We start from the raw sequence: 26,583 nt of genomic DNA, 5'->3' as shown, positions 1-26,583 counted from the left end.
AAGAAAAACTTCCCTTAAATTCATGGGACCTTACAAAATCATATAGCTCTAGGCAAAATACTTTATTAGTAGTATTTAGTATTAGTTTACATAACTTTGGCCCTCCTGGCTTCTTCGTATGTGTATTCTAAGCCTCCCCAATTGCTTATTTTTCACTGGATTGGGTTGAAATTTGTACTGAACATTTGTACTAAGGATAATTTGCAATATGAATTCATAAGCAATCGATTTAGAATACACCTAGAAAAAAATTCAAAAACGCTCAGAGGGCCAAACTTAAAAAATGTATAACTAAAAATGTATTTGGAGTAGAGCTATTGGATTTTGTAAGGTCCCATAAATGTACCTATGTACTTAATGTTAGTTCACATGATTTTTTTTTCCCCCAAGAAAATCCTTGACATGAACTGGGACATCTAGGTGAGTTGATATGGAATGACCCATAATAATGATGTCTGATGTGTGTTCAAGAGTTAACTGTATAAAAACGAGACAAATAATACATATTCATATACCAATCTGATGCACACAAAGTATGCACAAAACATACTATATACTGTCATTTTATATATATATATATATATAAATAAAATGAATATAGGTCAGTGCATGTTGGTATACATGGTATATATCTCCATTACTAAAGCTACATACCTCTCACTTCTAATCATCTAATTCAAAATTTAGCAAATAATATTTCTAATACTTAAATGCTGTGTAACAAGACAGGCAAAGGCAGTTTTAAGCAGAGTGGGGAAAGAAGACAAATGATTATAAAAGAGAATAAAAAGGCAGCCTTCACCACAATCTCTCATTTGATTAATACATAGTTATGTACAGAAGTTACATCACAAGACGTTATTAATGTCATTTTGAGAATTACATTCAAATCAAGTCAATTAGTCAAGTCAAACAGGACAATTTCAAATACGATGGCCTAACCTCAATCCTAGATTTCAGATTTAAAACGATTAAGGTGGCCTACTAGATGTGCAAGATGTTAAACTTGAGTACAAATGGGTAAAGACTGCCAAAAATGAGAGATGAATCAAAAAATTCACCAAGAAGAAAACTAGACTCAAGCAGACCACAATACCTTAATGCTAACTCAAAATGAAAGCTCTTTTTCCTTCAAAGAAAGCAAAAAAGAAACAAATGTAAAATAAATTAAGAAACAGTTATTACTCACACATAAGATGGACATATAGCGAGGTCAGTGTCTCATTGATGGTTAAAACTGTAGCTTTATTAGCAAATGCATTAATCCTGGAGCCTGTATGCCTAATCCTAGGGCTATAATTGTAGACAGAGCAGCACATAAATGGTTCTCTTTCGTACCATGGAATCTTTCACATGATACATTATGTACAACAAAACAGATGAACAGATGAATGTATCCATTTATATGTCATTTAGATGTATAAATAAACATTTAGTTTTGTAAGTATACTTACAAAGCAATACTGATAGAAATAAAATCTGCCATTGAAAAATTTTATTTATCATATAATTCAGAATACTGGACTTATTTTTCAATGAAAGTTATAAAATAAATTTCTTGAGTCCAAATTCTGATTGATCTAAATGGATGCTACTATTGTAAATATTTCACAAAAAAATGTATGAGTTAAGCATGTCTATCATCTGCAGTTCAAGGAACCAAAATTATATTAAAAGGAACCCACCTTTTCTGCTTGTAAGTAAGCATAGCCTCAGCGATTGGCAGTTGATGTGCCCCATTGGCACCCACCATGTACTGTGTAACCCTTGATACCACATCTGGGCATTCCTGAACTATTAATAAGAGGGAAACACATAAACACACTCCCATCTATTCAACATTCAACACACAATAGTAAATTTACCACATGTTTTGGTAGAAGTCACCTGCCAAAATCATAGGTATTGCTTACTTCCAATATTTTAAAACATTGCTCTATCTGAAATACCCTTAAATGCAGATTATTCGAGAGTGGAGGAAGTGCTGAGAGTGACACTTACCCCCTACTGGAGCCTCGGGTTTGTGGAAAAGGTCTTTCCAGGCTGCATCTTGGAATAGACTATTATAGCGGTAATCAATAGTGCCCAGGTATTTAGAGACAGCGTGGGAGCCTGAGTGTGCACAGAAAATGGTGAGTGTACTCGTGACTGTAAATCAACTAACAGACGCACTGCTTAAGAACCATGGAAACTCACCAAATGGGATAATTAGGAAGCGCATGTAACCCAGCCAGTCAGGGGTCTTATGGGACAGGTGGTCAACAAAGAGACGCAGGACTACACTGAGGTACTGTTGTGCTCCCGCAACTGCAATTTTCATGGGGACGGGTGTCTGGGAGTTACAGTTGCAGCTGGAAAAGAAAAAAACGCAAAAAGAGAGACACCCTCAGTTTGTGGGTTCCGACAAAGTGCTACATGGTCATATTGTGATCCCACAATAGCCCAATAAGTAGTATACCGCATGATAAATAAATCTAAACACCCTATTTTAAGTCTATAAGCACTGTATCGTTTTTTTCCACACAGAAATACAGGGGTAGCCTTTTTGTCAGTTATAGACTGGGAACCACTACAGTGTGGAGGTAAGAAAGGGGGAAGGCAGAAAGATATGAAAATGTAAATAAAAACAAAGAATTCAAAACTTTATTTACAATCTCTGGATGCGTGAGACAATGGTATTAAAAGCAGCCTGGATGTCAGCAGCAGTACAGGTGCAGACAACTGGAAGGTGATGGTTCTGGAGCACATCTGACAGGTACTGAAAATGGAGCAGAAATAAAATGGAATAGAGAGGAATAACTTAACTAGCCTAAAGAGAAAAATAATCCATGAAAAAAATGAGTAATGCTAAGTTTCTTACCTGTCCCTGCCAATCTGACGTATTGACGAGTATTATACTGTCTGGTAAGTGGTCATCCAACACCAAAATGTGGTTGAGCTGATCGTATACAGTTTTTCTGGGTATCTAATGGGGAGGAACCCATGCACACAAGAAGCAGGGGCAAAACATTCATTTATTTCATTAAAAAAACAATAAAACCACAGGCAACAACAGACCAATTTGCAATTTAATGCTACAGTTGTTTTTCTTGATACCTGTAGGTGGCAGCGAGTATCCAGGGAACGTTCATTGTCTAGACTGTTAGCCCTTTCGTTCTGCGGCCTGTTCGGCTGTCGCTCTTTGAGAGAAGTACTTCTACCTCTCCGTCCAGTCACCTTTGGCTCCTGTCTAAAATTGAGAAGACATTTCTGACAAAGCAGGGTGCTTTTTTTATACTGGGAGGAGACAGCAAACTGACATGATCCAATGATTGGTGGAGATGAAGAATAAACAATGGATCAAGAGGCACTGGGAAGACAGTCAGGGGAACAAGGACTTACTTGCTGGAAGGGATAATGAGTGACTCTGTTTTGGTCATCCTGCCACTAGGGGGTAGCCTTTCTAAGGTGCCCATGCTGTCCAAATCTATATCAGTGCTGGGAGACAGAGTCTCTGGGTGCTCCTGCTGGTTTAGTACAGACTATAAAGTCACAGAAAAGAAAAATAATAATATGGAAACTGGCAGTTTCAAAGCTCTAAACTTCTAAGTATTTTTCGCAATAGAGAAAAAATATATCAGGGAATGCATACAAAGGAGATGTTATCTGAACTGTTGTCCATCTGGATTTTGGCCCTACTGATTCCTGCCTTGTCGGGATCCATCTGAAAGAAGAGCGGAAGAGATCAGCCCCAGAGAAAACGGTTTGATGAAATGTGATGACATCTGCAGAACAATAATGTATTGACGTTTTTTTCCCATGTTAAATGAATGATAACTGGACACTGGATTTGTTATCAGCAAATTTGTATTTGTACGAGACAAAACAACATCAATGATCGAATGATAGAACTCACTGGACTGGGGGGCTCATGCTGGCTATTGCTATGGATGCTGCCAATTTCTGTCTGGGAACTGGAGAGAGACAGTCCCTCGAAGTACGGCCTGAAACATAAATAAACTGTAGGAACCTAATATGTTCAGTCTGTTTATATACTACCCTCATGTCAACACATAACAAAATCACATGGGTCTGTCAGAGTACATGGACCAATATTCGCAGATGTTCTAATGCTGCCACATAGTGCTGCTTTTGTGCTTGTTGTCATTTTTTTTTTTCAGTTGCACATCAGCATTTGTACCGACCAGCTGTCACTCTCTCCTCCGTACAGCTGGACACCCTGTACTCGGGCCAAACGCCGAATGAGTTCATGCTATGGACATAGCAGACAATGCAAAGATATTGCTCAGTCGAGGCCTGAAGACTAGCCTGCTGTTGGCTAAAGAAAGAGCTGATCAAACACTGGGGTAATATTGCATAGAAGACATAATACAAGATGGCACTAGACTAAAACACACACTATATTCACACCTGTTTATTGTTTACATGCCCAGGAGGGTTTGGAGAGCCACTTGATTTGGCCCCCCGAAGTTTTTCCCCTACAAAACACAGTTTTGTTTTCTCCATTGTCTTCTGGTTCCTATTCACTATCCATTTAGACTGTTATTACCCTAATCTGTCGTGTGTTAGTACGTGACACGATTGTTTGCCAAAAGTGCATTGGGTCAACCAACATTTGGAAAGGTGCTACATAAAAATTAATTTAACTGAAATTTGCATTCATATACTGCAGCTATTATAGCATTTTCACAGCACTAATATTTTGTAGAACAGATATATTCTACCCGTGTTTATTGAAGTCTCTTTTTAAAATAAAAATACTGTAACAGATTTCCAGAAGCAGATCATCAGATTGCATTGTTGCATTCACATTGTACTCCAAGTTTCCTTTGCAACAGAGATCTTTTACAGTACAGAAATGTTGACAAATTTAGTAACATAACCCACCTAATTTCACAAAGGTGGCCCCACAGACCTTCATATGGGTAAGGAAAGGTTAACTTTATTACTTAGTATTTTTGTATCACAGCTACAAAAAATGTCTGTCAGAAAACAAGTAGAAAAACAACAGATTTTATACACAAATCATTTATCTATGTTATGAGTCATCTATCTACATTATGAGCCAGCAAGAGGAAAACATCCAAGGGACAGGTTCACGTAATTGCTCATTATTATGGCTAATAATCAGCAGTCACATAGCAACAGTCATTTCAGTTGATCCTGACAACACAAATTAAACTTCCAAGAATAAATGGATTGCTGTGTGGACTCAAAACATGGTCTTAATTTTCCACTCTCACCCTCTTCTGGTTGCCCAATTCTTATATTAACCAGATCATTCCCACAGATGTAAACATGTGAGGGGGAAAAAATGCTGAACATATAAAGACACTACATAACCACAACTTCAAAACACTCCTTCAGATAGCAAAACTAAAGAATATTCTCTGTCTCCAGATGTTTCTTGGAGGTGCACACAAGGAGCCATTTGTCTTTTAGCTCTACTATTACTATACTGTTTCGGTGTCACCCTGACATGAGCGTCCTTCCTGAAAAGGCTCAGATCTGCCTCTGGGTCCCGACCACCATAGAAAAGGGCCTTCAAAGCATTTTCCAACCACCCTGGATAGGAGTTTTCAAGTATTTGAAGTCAGTTTAGGATTGAACCACCCTAGAAAGGACATCAATACAATCAAAGTCCTCTCTGGGAAAATTCTAAACTGTTAAGAACACTGACAAATGTAAATTCATGATCTTTGGCTTATTTTTGGTCTGTATTTCTATGTTTTGTTATTGAATTTCAGTATGTATCTGCCCTTAATCATAACTTTCTCTACAAGGAAGTGATTAGGGGTCAAAGCCACCAGGGTGCTTTGCCAAATAAAATCTAGTGGTGGGTGAGTGTCAGAATGGGGGTGGCCTGGAAGATCCAGGGCAGTGTTCATTGTTCCTCAGGGACCCCCCCACATGGTCCACATTTTTCCTCGATGGAAAATGTGGACTGTCTAGGGATCCCTGAGATCCGGATTGAGAAACACTGATCCAGGGGGGCAGAAGAGAATCAGAACACAGCTTCCTCAACTCACCCATAGCTATCCGTAGTATAGCTAGCATAAGTGACAGAGCTATAGAATGAGAACTATTGCGAACAATAAAATGAGAGTGAATGTGAGCCTTTAAAAAGACCAGAAACTTCATTTTAGTCCTTACATTCCAGTTCTTGTATTACCGCAGTCTCTTTGTCCCTTCATTCTGGTCGGAAATTCGTTAAATCCCAAGAATTCTAAAGCTGTTTCAGTTCCATCCTCCAACCCACACAGCACAGTAATCTGCTCATCGCCCCAAAGAAAGCAAGTCTTCCAAATTTACGGGGCATTATTTGCAAAACTTACAATTAACTTTCAAAGATTTTAAATGAATTAAATCAAGCCTGCTAATTAGTAGACAAAATGTGGAAACTAGGTACTTGTATGTTCCATTGTCCTACTGCTGAATAGAAGAATGATTTAAGAATAACCAAAATCCATCAGTTATCCTCTAATCCCAAGCCTGTATACACAATTTGTAACACTCACAGTTCAACGTGCTGCTCTTTTCTTGCATAAACGTACGAGAACGCATGACTTGTTATAATGCAGATGGGTGTGGGATTTTCTAAACAGGAAGAGCAGTGCTTCATGGCCTTTCACACATAAAACACCATTCAGGTACATTTATCACAACTCACATCACGTTTAGAAATCTATGATGTGTTTACATACACAGATTCACCATTTTAAGGCAGGCAACTATAGAATCTGGGCATTGAAAATCAGACACAATCTTTTACTATATATTTAATATTGGAGAACCATTAATGGACACAAATGATTTAATACATAAAATACCACTGACATTCTGTAGCATTAGATTGTTTTCAGTGGGCACAACTGTATGCTTTGCCTTAAAATTGTTCTGACCCAGATTTTAGACCAATCGAAAACATTGCCATCCGTGATCCACCCTTTCTTCTGGCCTCTCAGAATCACCAATTCCTCCCCCACAGATCTTGCTGTCATCTAGATATAGGCTTATTGATCCCATGCGGGAAATTCTGGATGACACAGAAGTTTTGCATGCCCTGACTAAACAAAACCCAGAGGGTAATGGGCAGCATTAGGTGCTCTTTCTGCTAGACCACCAGGCATCTGTGGGCACCACTGCATCTGTCGTTCCTCTCCTCCAAGCAACGCGCATAAAGTCAGTACTTGAGGCAAATAAAAACTATGGACCCAGTACCACAGAGCGACTGTCATCATTAGTCAACAGAGTCTAGGTGACCACCATTCTGCCCAGAAATTTTATTATATCAAGATCTATGCACTTTAATATTTCCTGTAAAATGTAAAGTGCTTTGAGATAACTAGGTTGGAAAGGGTGCTTTATAAAAATTAATTACAGAATTGAACTGTAGGTTTGCCAGCTTTCAATCAAGTCAGACAAACCTCTTACTGCAACATTTTGAGTGCAACATTTTGATGTTACACGATGTCCCAACTACTCGTCTGGTCCCAAGAAGGGAGAAGAACGTAACTCACTTGAGTTTGGGCTTTGGAGTGCTTAGTACACTGTCATCGTCATCCAGTTCCGGACAGCTGTCACTGGGATTTTCAAACTCCAGACTCTCCAGGTCTATGTCCTCTTCGACCTCTGGAGGGGGGTCAACTGCCTCCTGTTCAGAGTCGAGCACCTTCAGAAGGATAAAAATAAAGCTGCAGTGAAAATGGAAATGCATTGTATTTAAAACCACGAAATGTCGATATAGCTAAAGAAACAAAGTAAATAAAAATACAAACCTCATCTGAAACTCTGAATCTCTTCAGAAGAGCTACAACCCGCTGCTTAAAGTTTTGCTGCTAAAGAAAGAAAAACTGAAATCACCTTTTTTCTCAATGTATGGAAATATTCATGCTCACTTTCCTTTTTGTTCTTATAGCGTTACATTTTATACAGCCAACAACTGTAGAGCTGGACACAAAGAGTATATTGTATATTTATATACTGTATATAATAATTAATAAAAAATATATGTATATAATAAAAACGTGAGAGAAAAACAGGGAATCAATGGAAAGTAAAAATTTAAATGTGTTGAACAATTTACGTTTGTTTCTCTGATTTCATATGTTTATATGTAATAAATTCTATCATATAACCACAATATCATGCATTGAAAACACCCAGAAAATGGGTATGCTAAAAAGATTTCTCTTGTTGAAAGCGTTATTTAATTGTATCTGTCATTATATTTGACAATCTAGGAACTCATATTTTATAAATTATCTTTTTTTTTTCCCCCGATGCAATGTATTTACTTGTTTTTTTTTTTAAAGAAAGTATTTCAATTTACTTAAAAGAATAAATATTTCATTTTACCCTTATACTGATGATGCATTTTTGATCACCGAAAAAAAGATTAAGGTTTTCACTGGTTTTATGAATTAGACTGGTAGACTTTGTTGACCTTTAGACCCATAAACAAATTCTGGCCGGAAAGGGACCTAAAAATCAAATTCAGAGAATCTAGTTAATTTTGATCTGAAGAATAGTATCTTTTCAACAGCATTTTCAAGTTCCATAAAGATACTGTATAACCTGTCAATATCAGTCAGCATAATCTTCATTTAAAGAACCTTAAAGTACTTACCTTGTTAACCTTTGCTGACCTGTAAGTTTCTTGTTCAGTTCATTTTTTACATTAAGAACTCTTTGGTAAAGACTTTCTTCACAAGCATCAGCATCCAGACTCATAATTGATAACTCAATTTTAAAACTCCAACATTAGTAAGGATAGGTTTTCAGATGCGTCTTTAGAAAATTAAATATCATCCATGACTCATGATAGAAATATGATGATTCTTACTAACACACTAAACGTTTGATGTTCCATGCATTGCACAGCAGTATTAAGCTTTAATCCAAATTTATGAGTAAAATCATTACTGATAAAACTCCCTGATTTCTTTTGATAGTGGGACAAAAATATATTAAGAATAAAGAAATAATAAATTAATCTAAAAAAAAGTTAATCTAGAAATTTTAACCTCAATACACCAGAACATCCTGCCAGAGCATGGTTATGTCCTACTTTAAAATACGGACAGGAATCATAAATAAATGCGAGCGATGCGCTTCAAACGAGGCCTACCCTTGTGATAGACGCAGTTCTTACTATGGACCTCCTCTGTTTCTTAGGTTTTCTTACATCATACTCATCATCCTCCAAATCCTGAAGACAGAAAATAAAAACTGAAATCGAAACGAAATCAAAATTTCTGCATTTTAAAATAAATGGTAGTTAATCCCGTTTATACTCATGCTACTATTCAGCTTTAGCTGGTTTAACAAACAAATTTACAAATAAACAACTTCTCAACATTTAAGATTTTCCCTAAATTATAAAACGTAGCCAGATCGGCTTATTCTGGTTATTCTAATATTATCACCTGTTCCTGGAATTGCAGGACATCCTGGGTGGGACGCACACACACTCACACACACATACACACAGAAACACACACCCACATACAAGCAATCACATAAACAAAAACACACACAAACAAACAAACACACACATAGACAAATACAAACACGCACACACACGTACTATAAGCAATCTATAGAAACAAATTCACCTGACCTCATGTTTTTGGACTGTGGGCGGAAACTGGAGTACCCACAGGAAAGTAACAGTAACATAAACACAAAATACTATTCACATCATCAGTTTATTTTTTAAGTAATGTCTGGGTCTCACTTGTCCATGTACTGCATCATCACTGGCTTCCTGTTCAGAAGAGAAGCTCTCATATTCCTCTTCTGAGTAGTTATCTGAAGTTAAAATATAAATGCATAAAGACTCTAAATCAAAGTCAATATCATTCACCTCAACAGATTCATAAAGCTTGCGAAGATCCGTCAGACAAGACAGAGAATATGTGAACAAAACAGCAGTGCTTGATATTGGTGCAGCAGATGTACCTGTGCATTTTATCTTCAGTCCTTCATGTAGTGCCACCTCCTCATGATCAATTGGCTGGCTGGACAAAGAGAAAATCCAGATCTCAGCCACCTTCCCCAGCATGTCCTTCTGGTTGCTGCATAAAGACAGAACCTGACTTCCTTCGGTGGGATACTGCATCACCTGGATGGAAGCACAACGTAGAGAAGGTCACTGCACAGCAAGAAGCACGGCACTGCACAGCAAGAAGCACAGCACTGCACAGCAAGAAGCACAGCACTGCACAGCAACGGTTTTGCCTGGAGCTTTATACCATTGTTGTTACACAGGCCAATATTACCACCTCCAGAGAAGTCAGTCCAGGAAAGTTTTAAAATTCTCTTTTCTCAAATCAAAAAGCTCAGCAATTAATTGACCAGCAGGTGTCAAGTAACAGAAACTTACAAGCAAAGATTTTTCACAGAATATTAATTAATATTGTTTAATACCAATATTAATATTAAAATGTATATTAACATTAAAACCATGTAAACAAAATAATCCACCATGATTTCCAGAAGAACCAGGTCAAGAACATGCTAGAAACAGTATTATATGTCACAACAAAATGTTTATTTTTTAAACTCCCAAATATCATATTACGTTACTGACAAATAGGTTTATTTATTTGAGCATCAGAGAGTACAGGGACAATATATTACATTCCCATAATATTTTGGTGGCTTTATTTAACCTTATTTTTTATTATTATTTGAATCAACAGCACCCTGTGATCTTCCTGATTAGATGTGTTTATTCTCAGTGTGGTCCACGGTCCAGATATCTATATAAATATCAGTTTTTACATTCTGCCCGTTGCCAGTTAGATCTGCAAGGGGTTGTGCAATGTCCTGGATTTTTCTCTTCTCCATGCAAATTAGGCAGTTTTTTTCCCCTAACATCAAACATCAGGAAAACATTATTCCAAATTTTAGTTTGCTCTTATTTTCATAGACATATTCCGCTGTGAAACCATTAGGTGATATGTTCAATGGTCCAACAACGTGTTATTTTAGCTAAGCAGGGGAGGATGAACAATCTAAATCTAGCATTTCAGAAATGCCCAGTCATTATGTTCAACACAGAATATGGAAAGTGCACTTAAAAGGAATTTAATGAGCTCAAACTAAGCTATAATAAAATCTGACAAGATGTTGGCAGTGTAAATGTAATTGATAAGAAAATCTGTGACAAAACTTCCTAATTATAGTTAAAACTTTGGTTACAAAATAACAATATCGTTTAAATATACCAGAAGGTATCATCAGTACATCTATTTTAACAATATTTTCTGGTTTCCATATAGTTCTGTCATCTTCCTCATATCGTGAAAGCAATTCAGTCTGAAAATGGAGAAAGTTAAATTTACTCATACAAAATAAGATTTAAAAAAAAAACATACCTCAGCCATGTCAATTGATCCAACAGCCAAGGTCTTATAACCCAGAATGGTGCGGTTCTTGTACCTCTTCCGTCTCTGTAACATGATCTGCAGTTTGTTTCCCTCCCGCTTCAAGAAGTGAGGGTACTGGATAACCGAGAATAAGCGAATAAGCAAGAGACAGAAGGGAAAGTTTGCTTAATTGTGGTAAAAAAAGAAAGCAGGCAGAGCTGTAAAGTCAGTCTTAGTATCTATTAAATGCCATTCAGACTCCTTGTCCTTACTTGCAATGAGAAGGTCAGAGCCAAGTCTGTCTCCACCACTCCACTGGGGGGCAACACAATCTCATGAGACCTCAAGATCCTTTTCGAACCCTGTGGAAGTGTCAACCATCTGCAGTGACAACACTCACCAGAAATAAACTAGGTTATCACGATACGAAAAAACAAGAGAGATTTAGATAAATTTCTATATTGTGTTATGACACTGATTCCAGAATCCACAGTCCATTGGCAGCCCAGCCAATTAAAAGGTTGGCTGCACTTCTCCTTCAGCACCCTGGAAGGGGGCATCTGTCCCAGTTTCAACCCCCACATTGTAGATTGACAGTCAAGTATCCTGAAGCAACCCATGGTCTTAATTACATGCACCTGGACAGCACTAATTTCCCCAGATAGTGGCTTCAAGAAGGAGAAAAGGGCAGTTTGAGGAGAACAAACTAACTACTAGTTAAACCTTGGCGTAGGAATGCAAAGTTCCAAACAGGCCACCTAACAACGAAACGATGAACGAGTACAGGTGTCGGTGATTTATTCAATAAATAAATAATGTCTACATGGCTACATGGTTACCATATTTAGAGGATGCATTTCTGTGTAAGAGGGATACCTGGATTTTGACTGCAATCACGACAGAGATGAGTTCCTTGTCCAGCTCCTTCATCACTACCAGCTTCTTTAGAGTCAGACTGCACAATCTGAAACAATGAAACAAGTAATATTGGCCTGAGTTAAATCTGCAGCAATCATATTACAATGCACTACAGAGAAACAGGGAGACAAATATAGTTTCAAAGTGAACAAAAATTGTACTTTGATAAAATACACAAAATTAGTGGGGAACAAGTTTTATATTTAACATCAGAGCTAGATGTATCATTTTTTTCCAATGAAAAACTCCAAAAATGTGGCAAAAGAGTAATAATAGCACATGACAATAATAATAATAATGATACTAATAAACGATATGACACAGACAAAAAAAAATCCCCTGTACAGATATAAATCCTCAGGAATAACAAGAACAGTAATGACGTTTCACACGATTACTTTTTTGCCATTCCAGAAACAGCTTTGTTGTATGATACTGCTTTACAGTCACTACTGGCGCTTCAATGAGGTCTCGACTGCATCTCAGCAATTTATCAACTATCCTGCAATAAACTGAAGAAAAGTTACAAAAAAAATAAATCAGCTCACTTTGCATGTCCAACATGGCCACATTTCCTGCTTATAATATTTTTTGTTTAAAACTATACCCATTTGTCCATATACCTCTACAATCTATTTCAATTGTACAAAGTACGTAGAAGAAAGTCAATAAGAAATGCCATGACCTGATCTGACATGGTGCTATTTCAGCCTAATGACACACATGCATCACACTGATTTTGTAATAAGTTATTGATAGATTTTGTCCAAAGATCTACTTTAGTTTGGAACGGTGCCTTCATATGTTTAAAAACACAACTTAAATAATCTTTTATTATTATTAAGTTTTATATAGGCCCAGCAATGAACCACTGCCCAGAATAACTCGAAAGAAAACAAAGAACAGTGGGCTTTTCTCGTTTGTTCATGCTGCTACAAAGGACAATTGTATTGTGCACATCTGCAGTTTCTCCTGTCTGAGCCATTTCACCAGCCTGTGCCAACTCTCTTATCCACAATGTATTCATAGCTAAATACACCTAACAGCAAGCTTACGGCGGATCGACATTTGACATCTTTGATTTTAAAACTGTTTAAACTGCATTCGTAACCTATTATTACAGTAAATTCAACGTAAATGACTTTCAACGGGCTAACGTATGTGGGTCTAATCACAGGGACGGAACAGCATTTTACTCGCCACTTTAGTCAAATGTGTCACTGCTTCAAAATCAATATAAAATTTTACAGCAAAGTTTTGAATGTGCATTTGTTTAAATTTGGTCAGATCAGAAGAAGAACTACAGAAGCGGGATTCGGCTTCACATAAAAAAAAATCACATTAATAATGTCAGGCAACACAAAATAACTATTGGATGATTCATTCAATCTCTTAATAGTTTTGGTAATCCACCAAGGGCTCAACAGAGATAAAATGTATTAAAATGTCCCATGATAAACTGCTGTTATCCGTTGTGCTATCCCAGTAAAGATATTTAACATGAAAGCTGTATTTTATCCCTCTTGACCTCAGTTCCCACAATTAAAGATTACAAAATTATACATACAAATATTGAATCATAACAAGAAAACTAATCAAGAAAATAAAAACTATATATTACAAGAAAGTGTACACAAACTTTAAATCAACTTAAAAATAAGCAATAAATAAATACTGACATTTTAGTCATTCACTGCCATCACAATGAAACTAAAGGCAGGCTAAATGTTAATGGTATATAATCTTTAACAGTTAGCGGCAGTAGATACTATCAATCTGAAAACTCTTCACAGTCCCAGCTAACAACATTTGTTCTAGGAACATTTGCCAAACGTTACGATTAAGGTATGGAAACGTTCAAAGTGCCCAGTCTTCCTGATGTTCCCAGAATGTTATCCCAGTACTACAACTAAGAATAATAATGGTGAAAAGGGTCTTGGAGAACCATGAGTACCACTGAGACTTTACACTTCTAAGGTCAAAAGTTCAAGGCTGGATGGTGTATATGTGCTTCTACAAAATAATAGTTTTATTATAATACAATATTTTTCAACATCAGTTATGTGGAAAAAAGATGTTCAGGTAATCAAGTTACCATTGTAACACTGACAGAACCTTTGTCACAATGAAACCTAGGAAATGATCCATTAAAATTACAGTAAAAGCATTATCTGTCAACTTTGAGAAGACCTTTAAATAAAATTAGCAAAAGTTTTGGGAACATTCCCTGTCAGCTGGGATCTAACACAGCACATTTTATAAGCAGCATCCTTACACCAAATCAGCCATAACATTAAAGTCACCTGCCTAATATTTTATAGGCCCCAATCTGGCTGCCAAAACAGCCCTCACCCGCTTAGACATGGACTCCACAAAACCTCTGAAGGTATCCTGTGGTATCTGGCACAAGACATCAGCAGCAGATCCTTTAAGTCCTGGAAGTTGCAAGCTGGGGCCTCCATGGGATGGACCTGCTTGCCTAGGGCATCCCAAAGTTGCTCGATCGGATTGAGATCCGGGAAATTCGGAGACCAAGCCAACATCATGTCCCTCAATCTATTATGGAACAATTTCTGCATTGTGGCAGGGCGCATTATCCTACTGAAAGAGGCCACTGCCATCGGGGAATACCGTTGCCATCAAAGAGTGTACCTGCTCTGCAGCAATGTTCAGGCAGGTGGTACGTGTCAAAGTAACATCCGCATGAATGCCAGGACCCAACAAGGCACACACACTAGGCCATCCACATGATGTAATATAAAACATGATTCATCAGACCAGGACACCTTCTTCCATTGCTCCATGGTGCAGTTATGATGCTCACACACCCCTTGTAGTAGCATCTGGCAGTAGACAGGGATCAGCATGGGTCCTTTAGCTGGTCTGCAGCTATGCAGCCCCATACGCAGCAAGTCGCGATTTACTGTGTCTTTAACATCTTTTGGCACCACTTTACAATGAGTCTCCCTTTGCCGCTTATTAATTAATGGTAGTAACTCATTAATAAGAAGGAAACTGTGGTATAACTTGTTTATAGTTGTCTAGCAATGATTTACAAAGTGTTACAACCTAATTAATAACCTGCTTAAAAAACATTCATAATCCCTTTATGAGGGTAGCCTTGTTGTAAAGTCTATGATAGCCAGCATTAACTTTTTCAGCAGTTTGTGCTACAGTAGCTCTCCTGTGGGGTCATTTACATTTATAGCATTTAGCAGATGCTCTTTTCCAGAGCGTCTTACAACCAGTGCTTTGTAGTCCAAGACCAGGGGCTAGCCTTCGCTCCCCATGCACATCAATGAGCCTTGAGTGCCCAGGACCCTGTTGCCAGTTCACCGGTTGGCCTTCCTTGGATCATTTTCGGTAGGTACTGACCACTGCATACTGGGGATACCCCACAAGACCTGCCGTTTTTATAGAATCGGGTCTCACACGGGTCTCTAGAGATAAACAGAATGAGATTTAACAAGATGTGAAACTTGAGAAAGCAAATTCACAGGATGAGAAGCCAGAATGGCAGCTATTTTAAACCCACATTAAAAGACAACAACTACAGTTCAAAATGCAGACACCACTGGAGAAGTTTTGAAACCAGTGTGCAAACACACTTTAAAAAAAAACAAAAGATAAACTGGAAATATTTTATTTTCTCTATTCTATTCCTATGGCCCTGATGAGATACTGTTTTATTATTACTAGTGCAGAAAAAAGCAAATGAGTCCATGTGGACGAGGGATCCAACGTTATTTTTAGTTACCGCAAAACATATCATCTGAAATGTCACAGTGTGAAAAAAGCATCTTTGCGAGTACTAAGTTAGGGTGTGATGTGCAACTCGAAAGGTTAGGAATCTTTTTGAGTAGAAAATTGAGTTCAAATGCCTGGCTGATCATGTGCTCTGAGCCTAATACTTGCTCTCACCTATATATGCATGTGTCTGTGTGTCTGTGTGTCTGTGTGTCTGCGTCTCTCATGAGTATGGGATGAGAATACTACCTGAAATCCCATGGAGATAAATAAAGTACAACTATTTTTTTTCTGATAGCTTTGTTACAAGAGATAACACAGAGAAATGTATTACGATAATTTATACATCAATCCATCAACAAATTAGGACATTCTATTATGGCAGTGATCAAAACAGAAACATTAAAAATATGGCCATAAAATATACAACTCTGGAAAAAATTAAAAGACTACTCTATATTTCTCGTTTTTAAATCCTGGTTTAATCCTGGTTCTGCTACACTGGCTAAAAGCTTCCAGGCTCAAAGTTTCTAAGACCGCAGTACACAAAAACAAGATGAAGCAGGAGACACTGGGAATGATCAAAAACCAGCCAGGTAGAAGGCAGAAGCAATTTTGTACTGCCAGAGACGACCGTCAACTTATCCGGCAGTCCCACATAAATAGAAGGATGACCTCAAATGATCTTCAAAAAGAGTGGGAAACATTAAGGGGTGTGAAGTGCACTGCTAGGACAGTCCATAACAGGCTCCTAGAAGCAGGACTGAAGACCCATAAAGCAAGAAAGAAGCCCTTCATTAATGAGAAGCAGGGAAGAACCAGGCTGGAATTTGCAAAAATAATGTGTATTTTACACAGGTGCATACCCATAAATTGAGACATGAGTGAAATTGAAAATGTCAATGTGGTCTCTTAAGTTTTTCCAGAGCTGAATGTTCATTTTGAAATATAACCAGCCAGAATGGAGCCCAGTTCATGGACATGGCATTTCTCTATTGTCCATGGAACACCTCATCCCTGCTGACAAATACAAGCAAAGGTCAGTGGCTCTTATTAGCTGCAAAATGTGGACGGGCAGAAAACAGGGAGAACCGGGGGGGGAAAGATGAAAAGTACAAGTCAAAGTGTTAAGGTGATGTGTCAAATCTCATTATGGCAAAGAAGGTGAAGATTTACAAGGAAACAAGAGGCAGGATGGATATAAGAGAGAATGTCCTGGAGAAATGCTGGTCACCAATAATAATAATAAAATTAATAATAAATCTGCTAAGCTCTGATCATGAAAAGCCTACCTTGACCTCTGAGTAATAACATAGATCTTTGTGCTAGCAGTCATGAATAGAAATTAAATGAGTATAAATAAATTATAACATCAAAAACCACAATAAAAAATAAAGTTTTACACTTTGTTTTGTAATTTAATTTAATTTTCAAATTTGCAAACTGATGGAAAAGCTTTAAGAAGTCGGCTTTGTGAGTATCTGCACAGACAGGCAAAGAGGAATCCATGCAACAAATGTTCTCTGCAATTACAGAAAGAGGCACCCTGGCTTAGTCTCTCCATGTTATTGAAATGGTTTATTCATCTGGATTAATCACCTGTCTTCTGCTTATCCCAAGCAGGGTTACCCTGAGCTTGGAGCCCACCCCAGCAAACACGGGGCACCGAGAAAGAGGATGAGACACCACTGGGGGAAGAGACTGAATGCAAGCTACACATACCCAGGGACACACATGCAAAGTCCACACGCTCCATGGCCAGGAATCAATGTGTACGAAACAATACAAATTTCTAGTGAGCAAGTGTTCCCTGCCGGCTTGTGTGTTTAACAAACATTGCAAATATGTATAACGCAGTGGTTCTTAATCCAGTGCTCATGCCCCCTCCCCTATCGAGTCAACATTTGTCTTTGGATTCACCACTTGCAGAACTGATTTCACTTACTGATGAATTATAAGAAGGCTGTTTACGTGATGGACTTAGAATGTGAGAACCAGTGGCCACCGTACTCTTTAAATGAGTTTTTCCACACAAAGTTAAAAACTGAGCAGGTTCAAAAGTTGTAACTGCTTACTACCATTTCAGGATCAAATAATAAATCTCTCAACCATTTCTTCAGGTCATGAAAATTATTCCTGCAACTGATGAAGATCTCTCGATCACAATTTCGGCTCTCCATAAAGGCTTTGGCTGATATGGTACATCAGTAAAATACCTTGATTGCATTGACAAACAGAAGAGTCAAACTGGACATGATGAGAGTTTTAAATAGTTTAATCATGTTTTTGTCCACTTGCCTACAAGGCTCCATCATCATATCCTTTCTTGTTGCTTATATTTTAACCATTGGTTTTTTTTCCTTGATCTTTACAGTTTTTCGACATGTATGTACTTGAATTCTTTGTAACATCTTATTTTTAACATCAGTATCCTAGGGGCACCACGATGGCATCATACCTTCCAGTGTTGTGGCTGATTGCCGCCTCCAGCTCTGACTGCACATTCTGCACATTCCATGTGCGTTTGTCTGGGTATTCTTAGGATACCCTGGTTTCCTCCCACATCCAGAAAACATATGGTTCAAGGAACCAGCATCTATAAACTGCCCTTGCTGTGTAATTGAGAGTGTTTGCCCAGTGATGAACTGGCTGCCTATCCAGGGTTCCCTTTGTGTCCTGCAGTTCACGGGTGGCTAAAAAATACACAGCTCTGGAAAAAATGAAGAGACCACTCTATATATTTTTTTTTAAATATGCATTTTTAATTCCTGGTTCAATCTCGGGTCTGCTGGCAGAAGACTACAGTGTGTGGCAGGCTGATTCCGGGCTCAAAATTTCTAAGACTGCACAAGAAAAAAGTGAAGGAGGAGACACTGGCAATAACCAAAAACCAGAGGTGGAGATTTCAGGTCCAGGGAGAACAAATCCAGACCAAGATTTTGTTTCAACCAACCAGCTGAGTACTCTGTGACTGTGACTCTTTATACTCAACTGGTTGGTTGAAACAAAGTCTTGGTCTGGATTTGTACTCCCTGGAGCTGAAACCTCCACCTCTCCCAAAACCAGCCAGGTAAAAGGCACAAGCAACTTTCTAATGCCAAAGATGACCGTCAACTTATCCGTCAGTGCCTCACAAATCGGAGGAAGACCTCAAGAGACAAATGTATCGTTTACACAGGCACATACCCATAAATTGAGAAATGAGTGAAAGTGAAAATTTTGCTATGGTCTCTTAGCTGTAGATGATAGATACAGCCACTGGTTAAGATGCTCTAAACATTTCCCATTTGTGGTTCCTCAGTGGTGGATTGAGCTACCTATCCACCACTGGTCATAAGTATCCCTTTCAGCATTCAAGATACACCTCAAGATTGTGTTCTAGGAACACCTCAGCTAGCCCTAAAATCATTGTCCTGGTCTGTGATCCTTCAGCTGGTCTCTTGTATATCCATGTATTCTCTTTTTGCACTTTGAGATTTGAATAACTCTCTTATTAAGTTCCTCCTTTATCTATATGCAGTGTACAGCTCTTGTGCTCATGCTGACACTGCTAACAGTCATTCACTGGATGCTCAGTCTAGCTGCACTTATGCCTAGTTGGCTCACGAACAACTGTAAGCATGTAATGCACCGTCTGGCACACTTGTACTTCGTTTTGGATAAAAGCGTTTCTTAATAAATTAATCGTAATGTAAAGACAAAACTTTTAACATCCATCCATTAAGAATAACTACTTATACTGTACAGTTCAGAGTCAAGGTGGGCCTGAAGTCTATGCAGAACGTACAGGACAAGGGAAATCTAAATAAAAATAAATAGATAAACCAAAAAATTACTAAGAAATACAGACAAAACTTACTCCCTAATACATAAGACGAAGAGCTGGCACATCCCCGTGACTCAGGTAGCTGTCAAGGCTAACAGTCTGCCCACAGCTAAACAACTTCTACTTTGATGAACGTTACACTTACACGATACACCTAGAGGTATTAAAACCAAAGCAGAGCTTCGTTTTTGTTCCATCCCAAGTTCTGGCTAACTGCAGCAGCAACCTGCCACAATGCGGAGAGGGAAGGACACACACACACACACACAATCACAATGAAACACAGAAAATGTCTCAGGACGTCGCACTTAATCCCTTATTGTAAATGTGCCAATTTACACACCTTCTCAAGAGTATTCTTTGTATATGCAGGCTCAGCAAAGCAAAAGACAGACATAAAAAGATGTGATGAATACACCACTTAAACGGACTCGTATATTCAAAACTTCCAAATGCTTAGTGCTTTAAAATCACCACATTATCTCAGCACTTCTGGTGAGAGTCTTGGCTCCATTCAAATCATCAGGAGTATAAATTCAACATAATATATTGTCTTGTGCAAGTTAAAAAAATTGATTTCTGGATTTTACTAAGACATGCAAGACAATAAGGAATATCTGCTTCATTAACTTTATTCTCTGATAACTTGTATTAGGAAATTAAACTCCACAGGCAATACACCTGGCTGCACAATTCTGATAAGAATTACATAACATTTTCTAGAAGCTAAGACAAAGCATTAAATAGAATAAGATAAGGAATGCTGTCGAAATTTAGAAGAAATGGCAAAATGTAGGAAAAGGCTGAATGATCACATCCATCTCCACACCTACCCTCAAATATACTCTGTTGTGACATGAATGCACTCTCCAGTCAGCTCAGAAAAGGTCTGAAGCAGGGGTGGGGAACCTGTTCCATTGAGGGCCGGTGCGGGTTTTTGGGATGACCTTTCATCAGCCAATCACAGTGGGTCCCCAGGACTGGAATTGAGAACCACTGTTTTATTATTGACTGACTGAGAGGTCATCCCAAAAACCCGCACTGGCCCTCAATGGATCAGGTTCATGTGTATGTTAGAGGGTGGGTATGGAGATGGATGTGATCATTCAGGTAAGAAACTGAAAGTGAAAATAAAATGAAAGAAATTATTATTAACTACAAATCTCAAGCTTGGGTTGCTTCCACCTCCACATTGCAAACAAACTGTATCTTTATAACAATTCAATAACTTTCTTTCAAGAAGATATGGACAGGGATATAAAATTATATGAAGCCCATTATATACTTACAATTCCCTTTAGTGAGTATGCAATAACCACTGCATAATTCTGGTGTAGGTGTGTGTGAGTGTGCCCTGCGATCGGCTGGCCCCCCATCCTGGGTCGTTCTCCACCTCGTGCCCGTAGCTTCTGGGATAGGTTCCGGAGCCCCCCGCGACCCAGAAGAATAAGCGGTTTGGAAAATGGATGGATGGATGGATAATTCTGGTGTACAGACATAATGCTATCATTACTAATAATGTGTAGATTCTTTGACCTAACACATTTTTTCTTGTTTTTGTTTTGTATAGAAATAATCATCATTCTGTATATGTGGGAAAGTCATGACCTTCTTGTGTTTGTATGGGTTTTCTGTGGGACCTCCAGGTGGTCACAGTCCAAAAATGTGTGTCCCGGTGCTGGATAATCAAATATTGAAGATAAAATAATAAAAACAACTTTAGTTAATGAGGGAACCAAAATACACTGAAAGCACAGGTGTTTTTCTGAACCTTATTAAGCAACAGAAATGCATTCATGCTTACGGCCATATATGAACAATACCACACAGGGGCAGGTGTTCTGTATGCTGTCTATTATAGCAAAGAAAGACCTCAATGACTTTGAGGGGGGGGTGTATGTGGCAGGGAAAAAAACTGCTGAACACAGGTTTAGTGAGCAGTAAAACAGTCATATGATCAGAGTAGTTAATCTGATCTCATGTGCGGTTTACACCAAAAGAGACATACAGCTTTGAGCACTTTCTACAGAGAAGCACATTATGCTGTGAACTGCATTTTTCCATCATGGTTCAGAGTCATTTAACCCCTCGGACGGTAAATGTTAATAAATTCAGAGTGATTCAAAACAGTGTGCAATCTATGGTAAAACACTACTCTTCTAACGGGTATGAAATTTTCCAGGTTGACAATGCCTCCATCCACCAGGAACACATAAAGACAGTACGGTTTTATGACCATAGAAACAACCATTGTTATGGCTTTCTCAGTCATGATGTCATTTCTCATCGAACAATGGGGTTACATCTATCCAGTGGATTTCCAAGTGCTCACAGAATCGACGCCAAGTATTGAATTAGTATTGAGCACTTCTAGCAAGCAAAGGTACCGTACTGTCAGGCGTTCCTTTATTTTCTGAGTTGCTTGTAGCTACATTTAATGGCTCTAGCCGTTACATGCCTTCACTACAAAATCCAAATAATGCTATTTACAAAGTCACTAGGCTAAATTAAGGAAACTGACTCAGAGATTTGTAATTTATTAGATAATTTTACTGTTTTATACTTTTCTGAAATTTTCTAAATTTGTTGTAAATATGTCTTAAACATTACATCAGGGCAAGCTCTTGACTGGAAGTTGGTTGTCTTGTCATTCAGACGTACAAATGATGCAGTATATACAGAAATGCACACCAACACACAGATTTACACAAAAATCTGACTGAGAAATTCAACCTAACTGATAAAGACAAAAGACAGCACAGTAAAACTTATATTTGCACTCCGTCCTACTCAAAATTCTTGAGAAGCAAGTAGCCCATGAGGTGTGGGACAAAAGGCTGTGTGTTCCTCCGGGATTCAAAGCAACATCTCTGCACTCTCTCCTCCAACAGGCCAAAATATGACAGCCTACTGATTCCAGCTGCCGACCAAGGATCCGCTCAATCGCGGCTCTGTTTCGGAACACAGCTTCTTTCTAAAGGACGGTTGGGCACCTTCCCATTATTGCAGAACACCAGGCGTATTTCAAAGGCAAAGCATTCGGAGGCCTTGACTAGCCAACAGAGAGCAGAAGAATCAAGACAACTACGGCTGCAAATTTTACAAAAAGTTTATTTAAAAGATGCCAGAGCCCTTCACACTGGAGATGTAAGCAATCGAGCCTGGTCATGACTTCATTATATATGGCTCAGTAGACAACAAAGCAAGCATCATGGTCTGACCCTGAGATCTGGCCTGAGACTATTTATATACAATACAGTACCTGTAATCAATCAAAGGTGAATGAAAAGGTTTGTAAGTACCTTCACATCTCTGAAAAGTCCATTGGGCAAGCCTCAATAATAAGAAGATTATGACAGAATTTACCAACACTATTACAATTGTGGGATTCAGTAAACTAAGGATTTAACTTTAGTTCATATGAGAAACGTAAAAGACACATATTCGCCATCTCAAGTCAAGGCAATAGCAAAATGCAGTTGTCTACTAAGTTGAGGAGCACGGATGAACTTAAAATTCTGTCTCATACGCATTTCAGATTCCTCTGATCGGTGCAAATAATGTGCTAACGGCAGCTAGTGGGGGAAGAGACAAGTGAGGAAGAGAAAATCAGACTCAGGTCCCTGACTGTACAAAGGTAGAATCCCATTAACATCACAGAAGGGCTCAGTTACATAAATCAGAACTGATCATTTATTTCCTCATGTACCACATATGCAGTTCCTAAGAGTTTGCCGGAGTGCTTGAAAACAACACTAAACTGAGCCTTATCCTCAGTGGGTGCAGTTTTGTGAAAAAATGTGGAATTATCTGCATTGCTAAAACCCTGCTGATGGCACTAATACATAGTGTAAAAAAGCATAGACCTGAAATTTGGCCACTTTGTCCCAACCCAGAGGAGGGTCAGGCACAGTGAAAGGCTGGATCTAAGGATGAGAAACTAATAGAAGGACCCACTGAGCTACATGTTCATCATTCTCATATGTGGTGGAAGAAAGATCTTCAGGATCAGTGCCTAATAAAGTTAATTAGTCAGGCAATCCGCTTATGCTACTAATCTATATGAACAAACAAAAGGTTATGAGATGGTGGCTAACCGTGGGGTAAACTGCCGATGCCCCAAGCTGATATTGAAGATCGGAACTGGGGCCAATCCCGGCATTTTTTATTTGATCAGTTACAGCTACCACAGCCCGTTCTATTTAATTTTCCGTGTCCGCCTCATTTTCATCAGTTGTGCAGTCACACGCTGCAGTAAGCCTGAGGCATATGGCTTGAAGCTACTATTGAGATCTCAGCCGTGTGGAAAATCTTTAAATTGGAAACTCCAAAGTGGCCCAACAGCTACCTGCAATGTCTGCAATGTCATCCTTTCAAGAGGAGGTAGCAACATAATGTCGTTAATTATAACAAATCTTATTAGACACTTGTAGAAACATCGTAAGGAAGAATACTGCGAAACTGTGAGACTTACTCAGACCAATAATGCACCAACACCTACTGTATGTGTAAGTATATTTAAATATTTATTAAAAGATCAGATTGGGGTCGATATTGGGGGTGTCTGATTTTGTCTGAGTGATTGAAAGTGCCAATGATCATATAAAATATAGAGCCCCCCCCCAGCCTACAAACTTTATCGAGGGGAAACCCCCCCCCCCCCCCTTTTAGTCTATGCATGCCACTGCCTAGGATGTATATTCCCCTGCAGCATCAACATTGATCAACAGATAGATTTCACAAGAAAAAAAACTGATGAAAATCAGTGTGGGAAATATTACAGGAATTAAGAGTTTCCCGCCCTATTCACTGCTAAAACTCTGTTTTGATGAATTCACATGCTTCTCTTTCTAAGACCACAACCACCTGTCCCAAACTTATTTACTCCCATAGAAATAATGGACCATTGTCTGTTAATGTGGGGTACATGAACCTCTGGTGAATTTTTAGAACGTACAAAGTAATAGTCACCTGTAGGAGATAGCAATAATCACGTGTCAAGTACAGAATAGCCAATAGATTTAGGAGCATTAACCAAATTTTTATATATTGTCTGAGTAAAAAAAAAATCTGTTTTATCCCATCAACAAAAGACCCTTCCTTCGTGCAGGGATGTAACAGTAGAGTATTTAGAGCCAATGCAAAAAAAAAAAAAACTGGTGTGAACACTGAACAGTTCCTACTGCATTACTCATAAAACAAATCTGTTGTATCTGACAACACATGAATGGGCGCCATTGAGCTGGAAGATCCTGCCAGAGCTTTTGAAGATTAATGCAACACACCTATGCTTCCAGAGGACAGATTTCTAAGTTACCAGTGCAGCCGTAAAGACTGCTGCAGTTTCCCAGAGGCTAAAGCACAAATTCTAAAGAGGGTTTTTAAAAATCGTTGCTGGGGCGCCCATCCTCCTTGTACCGAGTTCTCCGGAATGATCCGGGTGCATCTGGGCACTATGTTTCCCTCCACAGTTCTGAAAATGTGGCTAGGTTTTCTCATTACATGACAAAATACTAATCTGCAGTCTGGAAGCACAACACAGGAACGATGCAGTTTAACATTTGTTTGAGTGTTTTTTTAGATGTTGGTGTCATTATTCTTTTGTGACATTTTATGGCACAGTTCTCTGCATAACCTGAAAGAATAATTTCATCAAGTTGCTTCAAAACATTTTGCCTATAATTTAATAGGTAACCATCTAACTGAGCCCAAAGTATCAATACACCAAAGGACGACCTTTTAACAAGGAAGCAACATATTTTTTCTCAGAAAAAGGCAAAATGGATTTAAAAAAAAATGTTTTTATTAAAGCTATATTAACCAAAGACAACAAGAAGGAAATTCACATGAAGCTAATTTATAATATAACAGTCAGTGCATCATCTGCAATAAACTTTAACTGCCAAAAATATGACACCCCAATTTCCTTACTCCAAATTTGTCTTATCTATTAATATTATATGTCAAAGAAAACAAAAATGAATGGCAAAGCTGCTGGCTTCTGCTTTATGTCTATTATAACCAAAGAGAGTGAGAATATGGAGAACACAAAAAAATGAACCGTTTTAAATAGTGACATTAATTTATGATCAACTACTGATTTTCATTAAAAAGATGGTTTACAGTACTGTACTTAAGTGCTAAAGTAGAAATAATAATAATAAAGTGTTTAAAATCCCGAACAAAAAAGTCCACACAACAAGACCAAAAGATCCAAGTACCATAAAAGAAACTTGTTATTGAAAGCACCTGTTTTAATGGACCAATAACAGGTCCTTAGGGGGCAATGCAATTCCTTCCATGAGATTACAGTAGCTGGTCTTACTTTGTCAATCATTGCAGTACTTCAAGTGAGACTGTATTATAGTAGAATAGTAGCCAGTGATGCTGATAATTACATTTATGATGCAGTGGTATATTCTACTTCAGAAACACACAAAATTACAACAAAATTTGTTTTGCACAACGATTATATTTATAAGCACAATTATACACAGTTACTATTTTGGCAAATACAACTAATTGATAAAACACTGCAGTACCTGTATGTCTCCATGAATTTTAAACCAACGGGTTTCTCGTGAAGTATTGCGCAGGGTTAAGCATTTATACAAGTTACACATAAGTTCTTATGAGTCTATTTAGAATGTTCAGAAGTTACTGATGTGTCTATAAACATTCAGCGAAATGAATATACATTAATGACAAATTATGTTA

At 38.2% G+C, this 26,583-nt stretch overlaps 1 protein-coding gene and 1 long non-coding RNA gene across 4 annotated transcripts in view; one reads left to right on the top strand and one right to left on the bottom strand.

Moving 5' to 3' along the window:
• The window catches only part of pacs2 (phosphofurin acidic cluster sorting protein 2), a 35,769-nt gene that overhangs the window by 7,862 nt on the left and 1,324 nt on the right, over nt 1–26,583 (bottom strand). Inside the window, exons 2-19 of one of the 3 annotated variants that reach the window (XM_023836031.2) lie at nt 12,252–12,339; nt 11,648–11,737; nt 11,385–11,510; nt 9,964–10,126; nt 9,740–9,813; nt 9,131–9,211; nt 7,779–7,838; nt 7,521–7,672; nt 3,896–3,983; nt 3,632–3,703; nt 3,382–3,521; nt 3,097–3,229; nt 2,861–2,965; nt 2,652–2,758; nt 2,197–2,351; nt 2,002–2,112; nt 1,686–1,794; nt 1,097–1,129 (exon numbers count right to left, since the gene is read on the bottom strand). In XM_023836031.2, coding sequence (XP_023691799.2) covers nt 1,097–1,129; nt 1,686–1,794; nt 2,002–2,112; nt 2,197–2,351; nt 2,652–2,758; nt 2,861–2,965; nt 3,097–3,229; nt 3,382–3,521; nt 3,632–3,703; nt 3,896–3,983; nt 7,521–7,672; nt 7,779–7,838; nt 9,131–9,211; nt 9,740–9,813; nt 9,964–10,126; nt 11,385–11,510; nt 11,648–11,737; nt 12,252–12,339 — 1,887 coding nt within the window. The remainder of the gene's footprint in view (nt 1–1,096; nt 1,130–1,685; nt 1,795–2,001; nt 2,113–2,196; nt 2,352–2,651; nt 2,759–2,860; nt 2,966–3,096; nt 3,230–3,381; nt 3,522–3,631; nt 3,704–3,895; nt 3,984–7,520; nt 7,673–7,778; nt 7,839–9,130; nt 9,212–9,739; nt 9,814–9,963; nt 10,127–11,384; nt 11,511–11,647; nt 11,738–12,251; nt 12,340–26,583) is intronic. The other 2 variants (XM_023836029.2, XM_023836030.2) reach the window with 2 other exon arrangements.
• On the top strand, nt 16,746–18,153 carry LOC111856236 (uncharacterized). The gene is made up of 2 exons (XR_002841075.2): nt 16,746–17,079; nt 17,664–18,153. It is a non-coding gene; the product is annotated as an uncharacterized lncRNA (long non-coding RNA).

This window comes from Paramormyrops kingsleyae, chromosome 14 (genome assembly GCF_048594095.1).
Source record: "Paramormyrops kingsleyae isolate MSU_618 chromosome 14, PKINGS_0.4, whole genome shotgun sequence".
Lineage (NCBI taxonomy): Eukaryota > Metazoa > Chordata > Actinopteri > Osteoglossiformes > Mormyridae > Paramormyrops > Paramormyrops kingsleyae.
The sequence above is the reverse complement of the archived record's forward strand: the minus strand, read 5'-3'. Positions and strand labels throughout refer to the sequence as shown.